A 14,940-nucleotide genomic window follows, 5' to 3' on the forward strand; every position below is an offset into this window, starting at 1 on the left:
CTCTGAGCCTCAAGTGTGACAGGGACTGCTTCCAACCTTGAACGTACCCCAGGATTTAGTACAGAACTTGGCATGTAGTAGTGCTTAACATACACCAGTTTTTATTAAACAGAAGAAAAAAAAAGAAATGAAGAGACTCATCAGGGCTGGAAAGACCTAAAATCATCTCCTTCTGCTCTGTTGGTCTCTGAAACCCCTCCCAAACCCCATCCCACCTGCTCCCCACACTTCCAAGAGAACTGGCACATCTTAATAGCAGACTGTAAAAGGATTAGTGACTACATAATTGCTGCCTCTTCCCTGGCAATCCCCATTTAAATGAGGATGATACCCCAAACCCCTGCTTTTGCTTTCTTCCTTCCACCTCTTCACAAATAACTGGTGTTTCTTCAGCATTTTCTATGTGCCAGGTGTGGGGATAGTTAAAGGATGGAGAAGCAGCATGGCCTAGTGGATAAAGCCCGGGCCTGGGAGTCAGAAGGATCTGGGTTATAATTCAAGCTCCGCCACTTGTCTGCTGTGTGACCTTGGGCAAGTCACTTTACTTCTCGGTGCCTCAGTTACTTCATCTGTAAAAATGGGGATTAAAAAAAAAGTGAGCCCCATGTGGGACAATCTGATTACCCTGTATCTACCCCAGCGTTTAGAACAGTGCTCTGCACATAGTAAGCGCTTAACAAATACCATAATTATTATTATTATTCTCTGTGCCTTAGTTACCTCAGCTGTAAAATGAGAATTAAGTCTGTGAGCCCCATGTGCGACAAGGACTGTGTCCAACCTGATTTGCTTGTACCCGCTCCAGCACTTAGTACAGTGCCTGTACATAGTAAGTGCTTAACAAATACCACAGTTAATATTATTAACTTGAAACTGGGTCCACACGGAGCACACAATCTAGAAGGGAGATCTCCTCATTTCACAAGAGGAGGAAATTGGGTCCCAGAGAGGTTAAATGACTTCCCCAGGATCACACAGCAGGTCTATGGCAGACCTGGGACTTCCAAGTCTCTTGCTCTGTGTGCTAGACCCTGCTGCCTCTTTCCCCCTCTCCTCCCAGGGACTGCTGGGTGACCCCGAGAGGCAGCCCCATGACTGAGCAGGCCCAGAGGTAACCTGGGAAGTCAATCAATCAATCATATTTACTGAGTGCTTACAGTGTGAAGAACACTGTACTAAACCCTTGGGAGCGTTTAATAATCAGAAGGCTGGACGAGTGTGAAGGGATGGGAAAAGAGCATTAACACGTATATATTAATTTAATTACTTAGATCTTCTGCTAGCACTTTTGTAAATATGTATGATTGATAGCACAGTCAATTTTGCTTAATCTGATTATTTTATTTGTAAAGATTTTTACTCCCATCTCCCCCATAAGAGCGTAAGCTCCATGAGGTCAGGAATTTTCACACTTTTGTCATACTCTCCAAGATGCCTTGTACAGTATAATATACCCAGTGGATGTTCAAATACCCCTACTACAAGAAGCAAAAGGCCTCATAATCTCGATTATCCTGAGGCTGAATGAAAATGCTAAGAAACACAGTCTGAATTCTGAGTGAACTGGAGAATCCCCTCTGAACAGGGGCAGCCTCTGTGGTTGAGAATGTCACTGCCTGATCTGGAGAAACATATTCAGGTCAAGGGACAGATGTGGTTATCTTAACTCACAAAATGGATCCTCGTAGCCTCTCGGAAAGGGATGTAAGGAGACAAGCGTAAGGAGTAAAAGGGAGATCTTTTTTTATCTTATCCCCTGGGATATTTATTCATCCTCGCTGTGAATAAGAGGAAGAGGGCCTTGCTTACACACATAAAAACATATGGGTGTGCACACCCACACTCAAAAGTGAAGCAAAGAGCTCCCCTAACTGCCACTCTGAATGGATTGTCCATAGTGGAGCTGGTGGAACACAAACCCTTTGGCTAGAGATGGGGAAAGGGGTGATGGAGAAACTAGGAAATGTCAAGCTGGTGGAGACATTGGGTGACTGGAATAAGGTCCTTGAGGAAGCTGAAAGCAGGAGCTGAGAACAGTAGGTAAGTACCAGAGGGAGGTGGTTGGTGGGGGAAGGCAAGAAGGAGGGTCAGTTTTGATGATAATGTCATTTAAGCACTTACTATATATAGTATTATGGTATTTGTTAAGTGTTTACTGTGTAATAATGATGGTATTTGTTTAGCATTTACTATGTGCCAAGCACTGTTCTAAGTGCTGGAACACTGTTCTAAAGTCTGGGTGCCAGGCACTATACCAAGTGTTGGGGTAGGAAAAGCCAATCAGATTGGACACAGTCCCCGTTGCTCATGGGGTTCTCAGTCTAGTTTCTCAGGAGGAATTAGTTTTATATATGGTATGGGGATTCCCATTATTATTTCAATGAAGGAAGAAAAGATTTAACAGGGTCTCCTTAGCCCACATCCTTTCAGTGCTGATGTAGCCTCTCCATATCTTGTTTTATAAGAGAGAACCCTCCACTAACATCTGCCTAGCAACAACTGAGAGCGACCTTGAATAGAGACGACGACATCTGTGTCATTTCAGTCATTTGCCATTTTGTCTGATAAATAACTTTCGTAATTATGCCATTTATTAAGCAGTTACTATGTGTTAAGAGTGGCATTAAAGCCATGATTATGAGCTCAGACAGTCACTGTCCCACATGGGCATCGTGGTCTATCTATGCCCATTTCCAGAAGAAGAAATGGAATTCATGAGAGGTAAAAAGACCCACTCAGTGTCACACAGCAGGCCATTAGCCAAACCAGTACTCAAACCCAGGCCTTCTGACTCCCAGGCCCATGTTCTATCCACTAGACCACATTGCCTCCCCAAACTTCCCAAGTGCTTATTAATAATAATAATTATTGTAGTGGTATTTGTTTAGAGCTATGTGCAAGCACTGTATTTAGTGCTGGTGTGGATACAAGTAAATTGGGTTGGACACAGTTTCTGTCCCACATGGGGCTCACAATCTTAATCCTCATTTTACAGATGAGGTAACTGAGGCACAGAGAAGTAAAGTGACTTGCCCACAGTCACAGAGCAGACAAGTGGTGGAGCAGAGATTAGAACCCAGGTCCTTCTGATTCCCAGGCCTGTGCTCTATCCACTAGGCCATGCTGCTTCACACTATTCAAACCATTTACCCCTTAACCCATTAATTCACACAGAATCAATGGTTGTTATACTGTGATTTTCCCATAACGTGGTATTCTCCAAGAGTATAACTCCCTCGTTCTAGGTGAACTCCCAATATTAATTTTCTTGAGTGAAATTCAGAGAAGCAGCATGGCCTAATGGATTAAGCACAGGTCTGGGCATCAGAAGGAGCTGGGTTCTTATCCCAACTCTGCCATTTGTCTGCGATGTAATCTTGGGCAAATCACTTAATGTCTCTGTGCCTCAGTTCCCTCATCTGTAAAATGGGGATTAAGACCGAGTGCCATTTGGGGCATGAACTTTATCCATCTGATTATCTTGTATCTACCGCAGCACTTAGTACTGTGCTTGGCACATAGTAAGGACTTAGCACATACCATAAGAAGAAAACCCTCCAAAGTTTTTCTAGTCAAGGTTCCTGGCTCTAGGATTGCATGAGGGAATTGGCAAGGCTTAGGGAATTGTGTCTAGCAGGGGAGTTAATGGCAGTTTTGTCCTTCACAGTCTAAAGTCTGTTCTTCTGGGGCGGAAATCTGCTAACGAAGAGACAGGCTTTAAGGTCAGCTAGTGATGTCCTCCATCTCTCATTATGCCCCCAGCATGCACACAAAAGAAAGCCCGAATTTCTCAAGCATCACAGATCTCTCAGCAGACTATCACTGGGTCAGCATTATGTAAATAATTGGGTTATGTGCTAGATAAACAAGACCACTCCCTGCTAGCCTCCCTCCAACTCAGCCCAGCTCTGTCTGCCCTTCTTAGGCACCAGGATGGAAAGAGAGAGATAAACAGGAAATTCAGAGGGGCACAGTTCCCCTCTCCCTCCTAAACCTGGTAATGAAATGCTTATTCAGAGATGTTTATCTCACAGAACACAGGAAATTTAGCTCCTCACTGAGGTGTTAACTGTTACTTGCCCCTCAGGGTTGTGTGAAGTTCAGGGGCTGGAAATGCACAGAAGGGTCTGCACAGTGCAAATGAAGAGGGGGACTGGTCATTTATCTAGTTGATTTGTTCCAAACAGACAGCCTGACCAGATAATCCAGGCCCAAAACTTCATTTGGAGCAAAATAACTGCATAAGGAAAGGGAGTGTTCTCTAGGGGACAGCATATGGGACTGGGTGTCAGAAGACCTGTTTTGTAGTTCCTTCTCTGCCACTGGCTTGCTGTGTGACCTTGGGCAAATCACTTATCCTCTCTGAGTCTGTTGTCTCACCTGTAAAATTCATCAGTGGTATTTTCTGTGCATAACACTGTACTAAGCCTTGGGAGAGCACAATACAACAGAGTTAGTAGACATGTTCCCAGCCCACAAGAAACTTACAGTCTAAAGGAAGTGAAAATAATAATAATAATAATGATGGCATTTAAGTGCTTACTATGTGCAAAGCACTGTTCTAAGCACTGGAAAGTATGGCCTAGTGGAAATAGCATGGGCTCTGGAGTCAGATGATTTGGGTTCTAATCCCAGCCTTGCATTTGCCTGCTGTGTGATCTTGGGCAAGTCATTTAATTTAACTGTGGCTCAGTTTCCTCATCTGTAAAATGGGGATTCAATAGCTGCTATCCCTCCTACTTAGACTATGAGCCCCATGTGTATCTGATTAAATTGCATCTTCCCCAGCACACCCAATGTGACCCAGTGGATTAAGTACAGCCCATCTGGGAGTCAGAAGGACCTGAATTCAAATCCCAGCTCTACAATGTGTCTGCTGAATGACCTTGGACAAGTCACTTAACTTCTCCGTGCCTCAGTTACCTCATCTGTAAAATGGTGATTAACACTGTGAGCCCAATGTGGAACATGGACTGTGTCCAACCCGACTGTTTTGTATCTAGCCCAGGGCTTAGTACAATGCCTAGCTCAGAGTATGCACTGAACAAATACCATGAAGAAACAAATCAAATTATTATTATTATTACATCCTGAATTCATACATCTGAACTCATTCAGCATCTATGCCTAGATAGTTTCTTAGACAAGGGACGAACCAATTTCAACATAACTTTCTGTGAGCGCCTCTCAAAGCTAAAATGTGAAAAATTCTGCTCCAGGACTTGTCATCACCATGACAACGAGGATGGGGGGCGAGGAGGAGGGGGGAAGATGCGGGGAGCAAGTTAGTAGCACTGTGTGCCTTACAAATTCCAGGCTGATGCAGCACTAAAAGCTATAAAGCTGAAAAAAATCATTCAAGCTCTCAATGGGGCTGCTTAATGGATCTGGAGAATTAGAGGGAGTTGGGCATATTTCTACGGCTTCACCTAAAACGCTGGAACTGTGCTAAACCAACATTCTCAGGACCTCTGGGCGGTGAACAGGAGGTGGCCTTTTTAGAGATCCCCTGAGTCACAGTGAAAGCACCAGCCCTTAAATCCATCCCTGTGGAAAACCGCCTTCCCTGCAAACAGGACAAGGCGACAGAGGCTCCTCGCTGCTGGTATTCTTCGGCCACTAGAGTCTGCAAATGAAGTCTGCAAGCTTATTATCATTATCCCTCAAGTAAACTGTCCCCCTTGTAAGATTTGGGCATGGCCAGAGAACTCACAGGAAAAAAAAATTGCCTAAAAAATGAGGAGACGGGAGAGTTTAGACCTATTACAAATACGTATTGTAAACTCTCAAGTGCTCACTTGACAGAGGTATGGAGAGGGATTCAGTCCTGGGAGAGCAGAGATTAAGAGTTGGGGTAGGGGGGAGAGGGTGGGAAACTCAGGAACACTGTCTTAGTGGTGAGCCCTTGTGGGACTGTGTTCAATCTGATTAACTTGTATCTATCCCAGCTCATAGAACACTGCTTGATGCAAGCATGCCCTCAACGAATACCATATTTGTCTACATTAATGTCTGACTCCCCATCTAGATTATAAATTCCTTGTGAGCAGGGGACGCATCTTCCAACTCAGTACCAACTCTCCCAAGTGCTTAGTACAATGCTCTACACATAGTAAGTGCTCAATAAATACCTTTGATTCATTTACTGGTTGGTTGATTGAATACCTGTTCCCCCTCCACACTAGACTGTGAGTCCCACGTGGGAAAAGGATTTATCTGATCTGATTGCATTGTCTCAGCCCAGTACTTAGAACAGTATTTGCATAGTAAGTACTTAACTACTATAATAATAGTAAGAGAGGTGGTTGGGAACTGGAGGGTCTTCCCATTTTACAGATGAGGAGACTGAGGCACAGAGAAGGTAATTATCCAAAGTGGTAAAGCTGGCAAGTGGTAGAGTTGGAATTAGAACCCAGGTCTCTAGACTCCCAGGCCCATGTTATGCATAAGGCCAGACTGCTTCTCCCTGCCTTGCTCACAAACTGCACTGTCTAGTGGATAGAGCACAGGCCTGGGAATCAGAAGGACCTATGTTCTAATCCTGACTCCATCACTTGTCAGCTGTTTGACCTTGGGCAATTCACTTAACTCCTCTGTGCCTCAGATACCTTATCTGTAAAATGGGAATTAATACTTTAACCCCAAACGGGAATGGACTGCATCCAACTTGATTTTCTTGAATTTACCCAAGTGCTAGTACAGTCCCTGACAAATGGCAAGTACTAAACAAATGCCATTCAAAAAAAGTGTGAAAACCTTGTGGACAGTGAATGATAGTAAGCACTTAACAAAAACCATAATTATTATTATGTGCTGAGCACTGTACTAAGCACTTAGGTAGATACAGTGTAATCAGATTGTCCCATGTGGGGCTCACATTTTTTAATAACCATTTTTACAGATGAGGTAACTGAGGCACAGAGAAGTTAAGTGATTTGCCCAAGGCCACACAGCAGACAAGTGGCAGAGCTGGGATTAGAACCCATGACCTCTGACTCCCAAGCCCGTGCTCTTTCCACTAAGCCACGCTGTACCAGTCTTCTATTTTAAAATGAATGATGACATTTATGAAGTCCTTACTATGTGCTAAATGAAAGAGTAGTTACAAGATTATCAGATAAACAGACCCTGACCCCCACAGGGCTCAATCTACTTTATCCCCATTTTACAGATGAGGAAACTGAAGTTTTGAAAGGTTAGTGACTTGCCCAAGGTCACAAACAGGTCTTGGAAGAACTGTCTAGAACCCATATCTTCTGGGTCCCAACCTCATGTTCTTTCCATTAAACCACACTGTACAATCCCAAGAGTTTGGTGCAGTACACTGCACTCAGAGGACAGTCAATATATACCACTGTTACAAAGAAATCCTCAGGCACTAAGATGATTCAAAGTGTTTGGAGTCTCCTCCTCCCCTTTGCCTGGATTTTTCATGCTGTGGTTTTTTTTGTCGTTGTTTTTTAATGGTATTTGTTAAGTGCTTACTATGTGTCAGGTGCTGCACTAAGCACTGGGTTGGTACAACATAAATAGGTTGGACACAGTCCCCATCCAAATAGGCCTCCCGGTCTTAATCCCCATTTTACAGGTGAGGTAACTGGGGCACAGAGAAGTTAAGTGAAGTGTCCAAAGTCTAAGAGCAGATAAATGGCAGGGCTGAATTTAGAACCCAGGTCCTCTGACTCCTAGACCTGTGCTTTATCCACTGGGCCATGTTGCTTCTCTTTCCAGCCAATCTAATTCTCTCCAACTCCAACTTTTGTCGATCTATAGTCAGTAGTATTTATGGAATACCTACTGAATGTTCAACACTGTACTAAGCCACTTGTTTAGAAGTAAGAGATAACCTCCTTGCACTTAAGCATCTTTCATTCTGATGATTGATTTCATGTCTGCAGACTTGTGCCAGGAAGTATAATTCTCACTCAGATCAGTCCCATTTCCCCAGAGTCCCTGCTTTATCCCACTTAAGGCTACCTTCAAAACCACTCTACACTGTTGATTTGTCTTGAGATTTTTGAAGGTGTAAACTACTGCCTGCTCAACTACTTGGGAATGAATTCATTTAGACATACTCACCCTGCCACTTTAATTTGCTGAAGACAAGCATCTCTTTGCCTCAGGGCCAGGGGAGCCTTCCCCTCAGGACATTTTGGGCTTTTTATAACCTCTAGGATTCTCCTCTGGGAATCCAAGTCCAAGAGACTGCTCATTAAGCACCATTCTTTGACACTGCGAAAGTCAGAGAATATTTTCCTTTTCCCCTCAAAAAAACTGATGTGAAGATTTAATTAAGGGCAGAGATATTGTCTATTAACTGCACTGTACTCTCCCAAGCAATTAGCACAGTGCTCTTGCACATGTCCTCCCTTGGGCCTGGAACTTCCTGCCCTATTAATCAGTCATATTTATTAAGTGCTTACTAAGTGCAGAGCATTGTAATAAGCACTTGGGCGAGTGAGAAGCATCATGGCTTAGTGGAAAGATCATGGGCCTGGGAATCAGAGGACCTAGGTTCTAATCCCAGCTCTGCCATTGAATGTTGTGTGACCTTAGTTAAGTCAACTTAACTTCTCTATGCCTCAGTTACCTCATTTGTAAAATGGGAATTAGATCCTATTCCCTCCAATTTAGACTGTGAATCACAAGTGGAACTAGGACTATGTCCAACCTATTTAACCTGTATTAACCCTTGCACTTAGAAGAGTGTTTGGCACACAGTAAGTGCTTAACAAGTATTATTATTATTGCTATTATTACAATATAATAGTCTGCCACTCACCCCACCTTCAAAACCCTCCTAAAATCATATCCCCTCCATGAAGCCTTCCCCGACTAAGCCCTCTTTTCTCTTATCTGCCTTCCCCTTACCTGTTGACTCTCCATTTGAGTGTGTATCTTTTAAGCATTTTGATACCGCAGGCCCACAGCACTTTTGCAAATATCCTCACACTATTATTTCCTCTATCTGTAATTTATTTTAATGGCAGCCTTCCCCAAAAAACTGTAACCTCCTCATAGGTAGGGATAGCATCTACCAATTCTATTATATTGTACTTTTCCAAGCACTTAGTACAGGGTTCTGCACAGCGTAAGCAGTCAAATACCATGTATTAATTAATTGTTCTGCCTAGAGTAGGCGTTCAATTGGTCTCATCTATTTCAATGCCAACCACTTGCCCTTATCTTGCCTCTGGCCTGGAACTCTTTCCCCTTCATATCGAACAGACCACTACTCTCTCCACTTTCACAGTCTAAGTAAAATCACATGTTCTCCCTGATTAAGCCATCATTTACCCTATTCTCTCTCCCTTCTACATTGCCCTTGCATCTGGATTCATATCCTTTTTTCACCCCCACCTCAGCCCCACAAAACATACATACATATGCATCATTTATTTTAATTTCTTTTTCCCCCTCTAGATCCTAAGCTTCTTGTAAGCAGGGAACATGTCTGCCAACTCTGCTGTACTCTCCCAAGTGCTTAATGTAGTCCTCTGCACACAAAAAGTGCTCAATAATACCATTGATTGATTGATCAAATTGTATTTGCTTCCATCAATATTGGCCTAGTTCCTCTATTCCCTCAGATAATCATGGGAGCCATCTGAAGGGATAGCCAAGACAGTACTGGGGTCTAGTCCTGCTAGCCTGGCTCAGGAGCCCACATTCTGTTAATCTATCCTTCTTTTAACATGGCTAGATTGTAAATTCTTATAAGGTTGTATAATGTCTATTCATTGTACTTTACTCTCCCAACCACTAGTATAGTGCTCTGTAGTAAGGGCTCAAAAAATATTGATTGATTAATCTTGGCATGTTAATTTATTCATTTTTCTACTTTTCCAGTTATGCCCCTGTCATGGCAGTGTTGTACTTTCTCCTGTTTCCACCATTTGATCATAATTTGTGTCCTCCTGGCTCCCCCATTAGACTGAAAACTCCTTGAGGTCAGGGAATATATGTTCCAGTTCTAGGAGGGAGAAAGGGGCAATCACCCCAACATCTGTCTCAGCTAGACTTCCTGTCTTGCCCACTTGAGGTTTTGGACTCACCTCTCCACATTCTCACTAATCCCTCTAGCACAAGGCACTTTTTATCCCAGGCTGTGAAATTAATCGAGCAGTTTAGTGACAGCCAGGATGGAATTAATCAATTGAGGAAAACAACTGCAGGGAGCCCACGTGCTCTCCAGCCCCTCCTAAAAGGAGTGCCGCAGCTGCTTCCCAGAGGGATGGCATGGGGGTTAAATGAATACTAATGTGTTAACTGGTCACAGGTGCATCACATATTGGGAATGTTTGCCATTAATATGTTAGTCCAGTCAGACTGAACAAGCTGCTCTGCCAAGCCACTGATAAACTGCAGAGGATTTTAGGAGCCAGTTTAGCTGACAGTGCAATGCTTATCTCTTCTGTAGAATTTTCCCCTTGGTTCTACTTTATAAGGCACTGAGGATTTTATTTTTTAATGGTATTTGTTAAGTGCTTGCTATGTGCCAGGCATTGTGCTAAGCTCTGGGGTTGCTACAAGTTAATCAAGTTGGATATAGTCCATGTCCCACAAGGGGCTCACAGTCTTAATCCCCATTTTTACAGATGAAGTAAGTGAAGCCCAGAGAAGTGAAGTGATTTGCCCAGGGTCACACATCTGACAAATAGTGGAGCTAGGATTAAATCTCAGGTCCTTTGACTCCTAGGCTTGTGCTTTATCCACTAGGCTACACTGCTTCCCAATGTACTCTATATTGGACTCTCCCAAGCACCTAGTACAGTGCTCTGCACACAGTAAGAGCTCAGTAAATATGATTGACTGACTACTCATAAGCACAGAATACTCAGGTGGTGATGCAGGGAGAGTCCAGAGAAACTGGCTTCCCCTCTGCTCCCCCCCAAAATGAGTGATTAGCACCTTCCTGAGACCAAAGGAAAGAGCAAGGCTAAGGGAATGTGAAACGAATAATGTTGGTATTTGTTAAGCGCTTACTATGTGCAGAGCACTGTTCTAAGCGCTGGGGTAGACACAGGGGAACGAATACGTGTACTGATTGTATATCTGTGGCAGGCAGGGTTAACCAGTCCTCAGAGCAGCCCTTTGGGGCTTGTTGGTGGAGAAATTGAGGCACAGAGAGGAGAATGACTTTTGCAGGACCCCCTTGATGGTCATTGTTGATATTCAATTTCAGATTTCTGCTCAGGAGGAGGTCCACAGGGGCAAATTGAAGCAGGGATTGAAGGCGGGCCTCTATATCCTTGAGAAGTAAGTTAAGATTGCATTCCACTTCCTAGGTTAAGTGGCTGAGAAGGAAAAGCTATTGACTTTCTGGCATTCAGGTTTTCCATCAACTGGCTCCCTCTTCCCTACCCTCTCTTTTCTCCTACTTTACCCCAGCTTATGCTCTTTGCTATTCCCAAGCAAACAACTCTCTCACCACCCCTCGTTCTTGACACTTCCAACTCTGACCCATCACTCCCACCTTTCCCCCTACCCGGAACACCTTCTCCCTTCAGCTTCCCCAAATCATGTCCCTCTACACTTCAAAGCTCACTTTAAAAAAAAAACACCTCTTCCAGAAGGCCTTCCCCGCTTGATCATACCAACTCCATCAGCCACTTTACTCCTCAGGTATCGATCTGTTCATTCACTAGTAGTCCTATATTCACATCTATTATTTATATCTATAACCTCATTCTTAATTATGGTATATTCATCAGTTTTTGTCTATTCTTTCCAACATGGGATCATAAATTCATTGGAACTGTGTCATTTTCCTCTTTCTGTTCTGCAATCCATCAATCAGTATTTTTTATTGAGCACCTATAGTGTGCCCAGCAATGTACTAAGTACTTGGGAAAGCCCAATAGAGGGAGAAGACATGATCTCTGCACTCAAGGAACATACAGTGCTCATTACAGTGCTCCCCAAGCAGCGCTCCCCAAGCAGCTAATAGGGTGCTCTGCATACAATAAAAGCTCAATAAATGCTGATGAAACTCTCTTCCTGCCTCTTAGTCCACCGAATCCCTTTCCACATTCTCCACCTTTACTCTCCCATTAAGTAGGAGGTTAGATAGTAAATTTTCAGTCCCATCCCTGCCTCCTGTCAGCTTTAGCTCCCTGTCAACTTCTGAGGCTTGTGCTGTCTTTATGACAGCAGTGACTTTTTGTTGAAGTGTCTGGTGATCATATAATGAGAATGTGAGCTGCTGCAATTATAACAACAAAAGCACTAAGAGCTTCCAGAGAATATAGTTCCACAGATATGCCTCTCACTCTGATAGCAATCTGAAAGGTATGTGGTTATTTGGGGAAGGACTACTTAATACTTATATTATTGGTGACTATTTTGAAAGTCCTTTTTGGGCCTGCGAACTCCAAATCCTCCAAACCTTTGAAATCACAGAACAATCCGTTTCCAGGCCTGTGAAGATAAGCTTTCTTTCAGAATCTCAAATGCAAATGAGAAGCACCGTTTCCTTCCTTCATTCATTCAGTCCTATTTATTGAGTGCTTATTGTGTGCAGTGCTGTACTAAATGCTTGGGAGAGTATAATACAACAATAAACTGATTCTGATCCCTGGGGACCCAGCCCCTTCAGGATGCTGGAGTAACAGTAGTTATTTTTAATTCCAATGTCACCTTCCAGCCATCATTTCAATTTCACTGGTCACTCTAATGCCACCTATAACTCCTGTTAACTATTATCCAGGAATAGGTAATAGGAAAGCAGCAACCCAGAATCTAGACATATTCTTGAAGCAGGGAAGCTGTGAGATGATGAGTTTGCAGGAAAGAGAAATATAGCAGATTCCCCAAAAACAGAATACTCAAGTCAGCTCTTCCAGAATATGTATTTTCCAACACATTTTTTGTTGGAATGTGACAGCAGATTTGAGGGGGGTTTCTTCCAACATGTGTCTGTCTGAATACCTTGTGATGCAGGGTCAGAAGTAGTAGCAGGACACAAGTGGGGCATTAGACATAGTCAGTACTACATCACAAATTTTCCTTAACATAAGGTTCAAGAATGTTACCCCCACACTCGAGAACTGACTGCATTTTCAATTTGGACAGTCCTCTTCTCTGTCCAAAGCCCTTTCATCAAAAGTATCTCATTTTGTCCTTAAACACCCTGACAAGATAGGGAAAAACAGACATGATTATCCCCATTTTGTAGATGTGGAACTGATGCCCAGAAAGGTTGTCACTTGTCCAAGATCACAGAGAAGGCCAGTGCTACCAAGAGCACCCGTTTCCAATATTCCCTGTGCATGCAGGGTTGCAGGGGATTTAAGCTGCAGCTTAGTGAAGCCCCTACAAGTTTTAGGACACTGGGAAACTTTGGTTGTGCCTAGACTCTTGATGACCTGGGAGGCTGGACCCTGAAGTTCCAACACATCCCCTTTAGTTGTTGGGCCTTGAATTTTGTCTTATGTTGTTTTCATATTTATATTATTTCATAATTCCTATTATCAAAGCCTTACCCACCTTATTCTTAGATTGTGAGTGCCTGGAGGGACAGAGATCATATTTCAGCAAGATGTATTGGATAGAGCACAGGCCTTGGAGTCCGAAGGTCATGGATTCTAATCCCGGCTCTGTCATTTGTCTGTTCTGTGACCTTGGAGAAGTCACTTCACTTCTTTATGTCTGTTACCTCATCTGTAAAATGGGTATTGAGACTGTGAGCCCTATGTGGGTTAGGGACTGTGTCCAACCTGATTTGTTTGTATCCACCCCAGCGCTTAGTACAGTGCCTGATATATAGTAAGTGCTTAACAAATACTGTAATTATTATTATTTTCTCCCATCTATGTATTTTTTTCCAGTGCTTAGTATAGTCCTCCTCAAATAGAGGTGCTTGATAAATATTACTCCTATCACTACTATTTCTTCTATCACCCGTACCACCAAAACTACTATTACTATGGTAATCTGGTACTAAAATAATATTATAATAATAATGGCATTTGCTAAGCACTTACTATGTGTCAGGCACTGTTCTAAACACTAGGGCAGATGCAAGTTAATCAAGCTGGACACTGTCCCTGTCCCACATGGGTTTCACAGTCTAGTAGGAGCGGGAAAACCAAGTTTTCTGAATCACAGTTCCAGGCTCTTTCCATTTCCTCTCTTTGAGGACCACACCCACACCCCTAAAGCAAGAATCAAGGGATACAGCTTCTCACCAGTTGTCGCACTGGAAACGGTCGGCCACTGCTGATCAGGTCCTCCAAGCCGGCCATGCAGGATACCAGCCTCCTCCAGGTGCACAGAGCTGAAGAAACACACACCCATTAGCCTGGCTGTGTCTTTTCCAACTCCCAAGACCACAGTGCTGCCAAGGACTCAGGCACTGGGCTAATAAATCCCCTCCTGCTTGAGCCATTACCACTGGACAGTTATTCTGCATAAGCTGCAGGATCGCTGCTGGCTTATTTACTACATGGCCCAACCCTAAACTGGGGCCCTGTTGGCCATAAACATATTTCATCATTTGGCCATTTTTGTTTTCATCAGTGCCATATGACACTCACTTATATGGAGGAGCGGTCGCCCGGGCGCAAAGGCTATTTTAATAATGGTTTAAGGTCTTCATATCATCATAAATTAGGAAAAATGGTTTCTGTTTTCTCTCAGCCTCTTCCAACAGCCACCCACCACCCAGGGATCAGTGCTAAACCCTTAAAATCCACTTCAACCATTTACAGTCTTGGGCCTATTATTTCAAATTTGCCACCAGTGTAGTTTCCAACTGAGCTACCTGGTTTTTGGTTCTGGAACCAGCCACCATTTTCCTCTCTCCTCTGACATAGTTCCACCCGCTACCCACCACCCTACTCCTGACCTCAGAGTTCATCTTGTAAATATTGTAAGGGAATGAGAGCCATCTGCAATGATCCTTTGAGGCCAATTTAGATGTCATATACCTCCTGCCCT

The 14,940-nt window shown here is 43.4% G+C and overlaps 1 protein-coding gene across 9 annotated transcripts in view; it reads right to left on the reverse strand.

Annotated features, from left to right (window-relative positions):
* The window catches only part of PCDHA5 (protocadherin alpha 5), a 103,790-nt gene that overhangs the window by 11,814 nt on the left and 77,036 nt on the right, over positions 1–14,940 (reverse strand). For all 9 annotated transcript variants that reach the window (XM_007671729.3, XM_007671731.4, XM_016228268.3 and 6 more), the window contains exon 3: positions 14,190–14,278. In XM_007671729.3, coding sequence (XP_007669919.2) covers positions 14,190–14,278 — 89 coding nt within the window. The remainder of the gene's footprint in view (positions 1–14,189; positions 14,279–14,940) is intronic.

The sequence above is a fragment of the Ornithorhynchus anatinus genome, chromosome X2 (genome assembly GCF_004115215.2).
Source record: "Ornithorhynchus anatinus isolate Pmale09 chromosome X2, mOrnAna1.pri.v4, whole genome shotgun sequence".
Taxonomy (NCBI): domain Eukaryota; kingdom Metazoa; phylum Chordata; class Mammalia; order Monotremata; family Ornithorhynchidae; genus Ornithorhynchus; species Ornithorhynchus anatinus.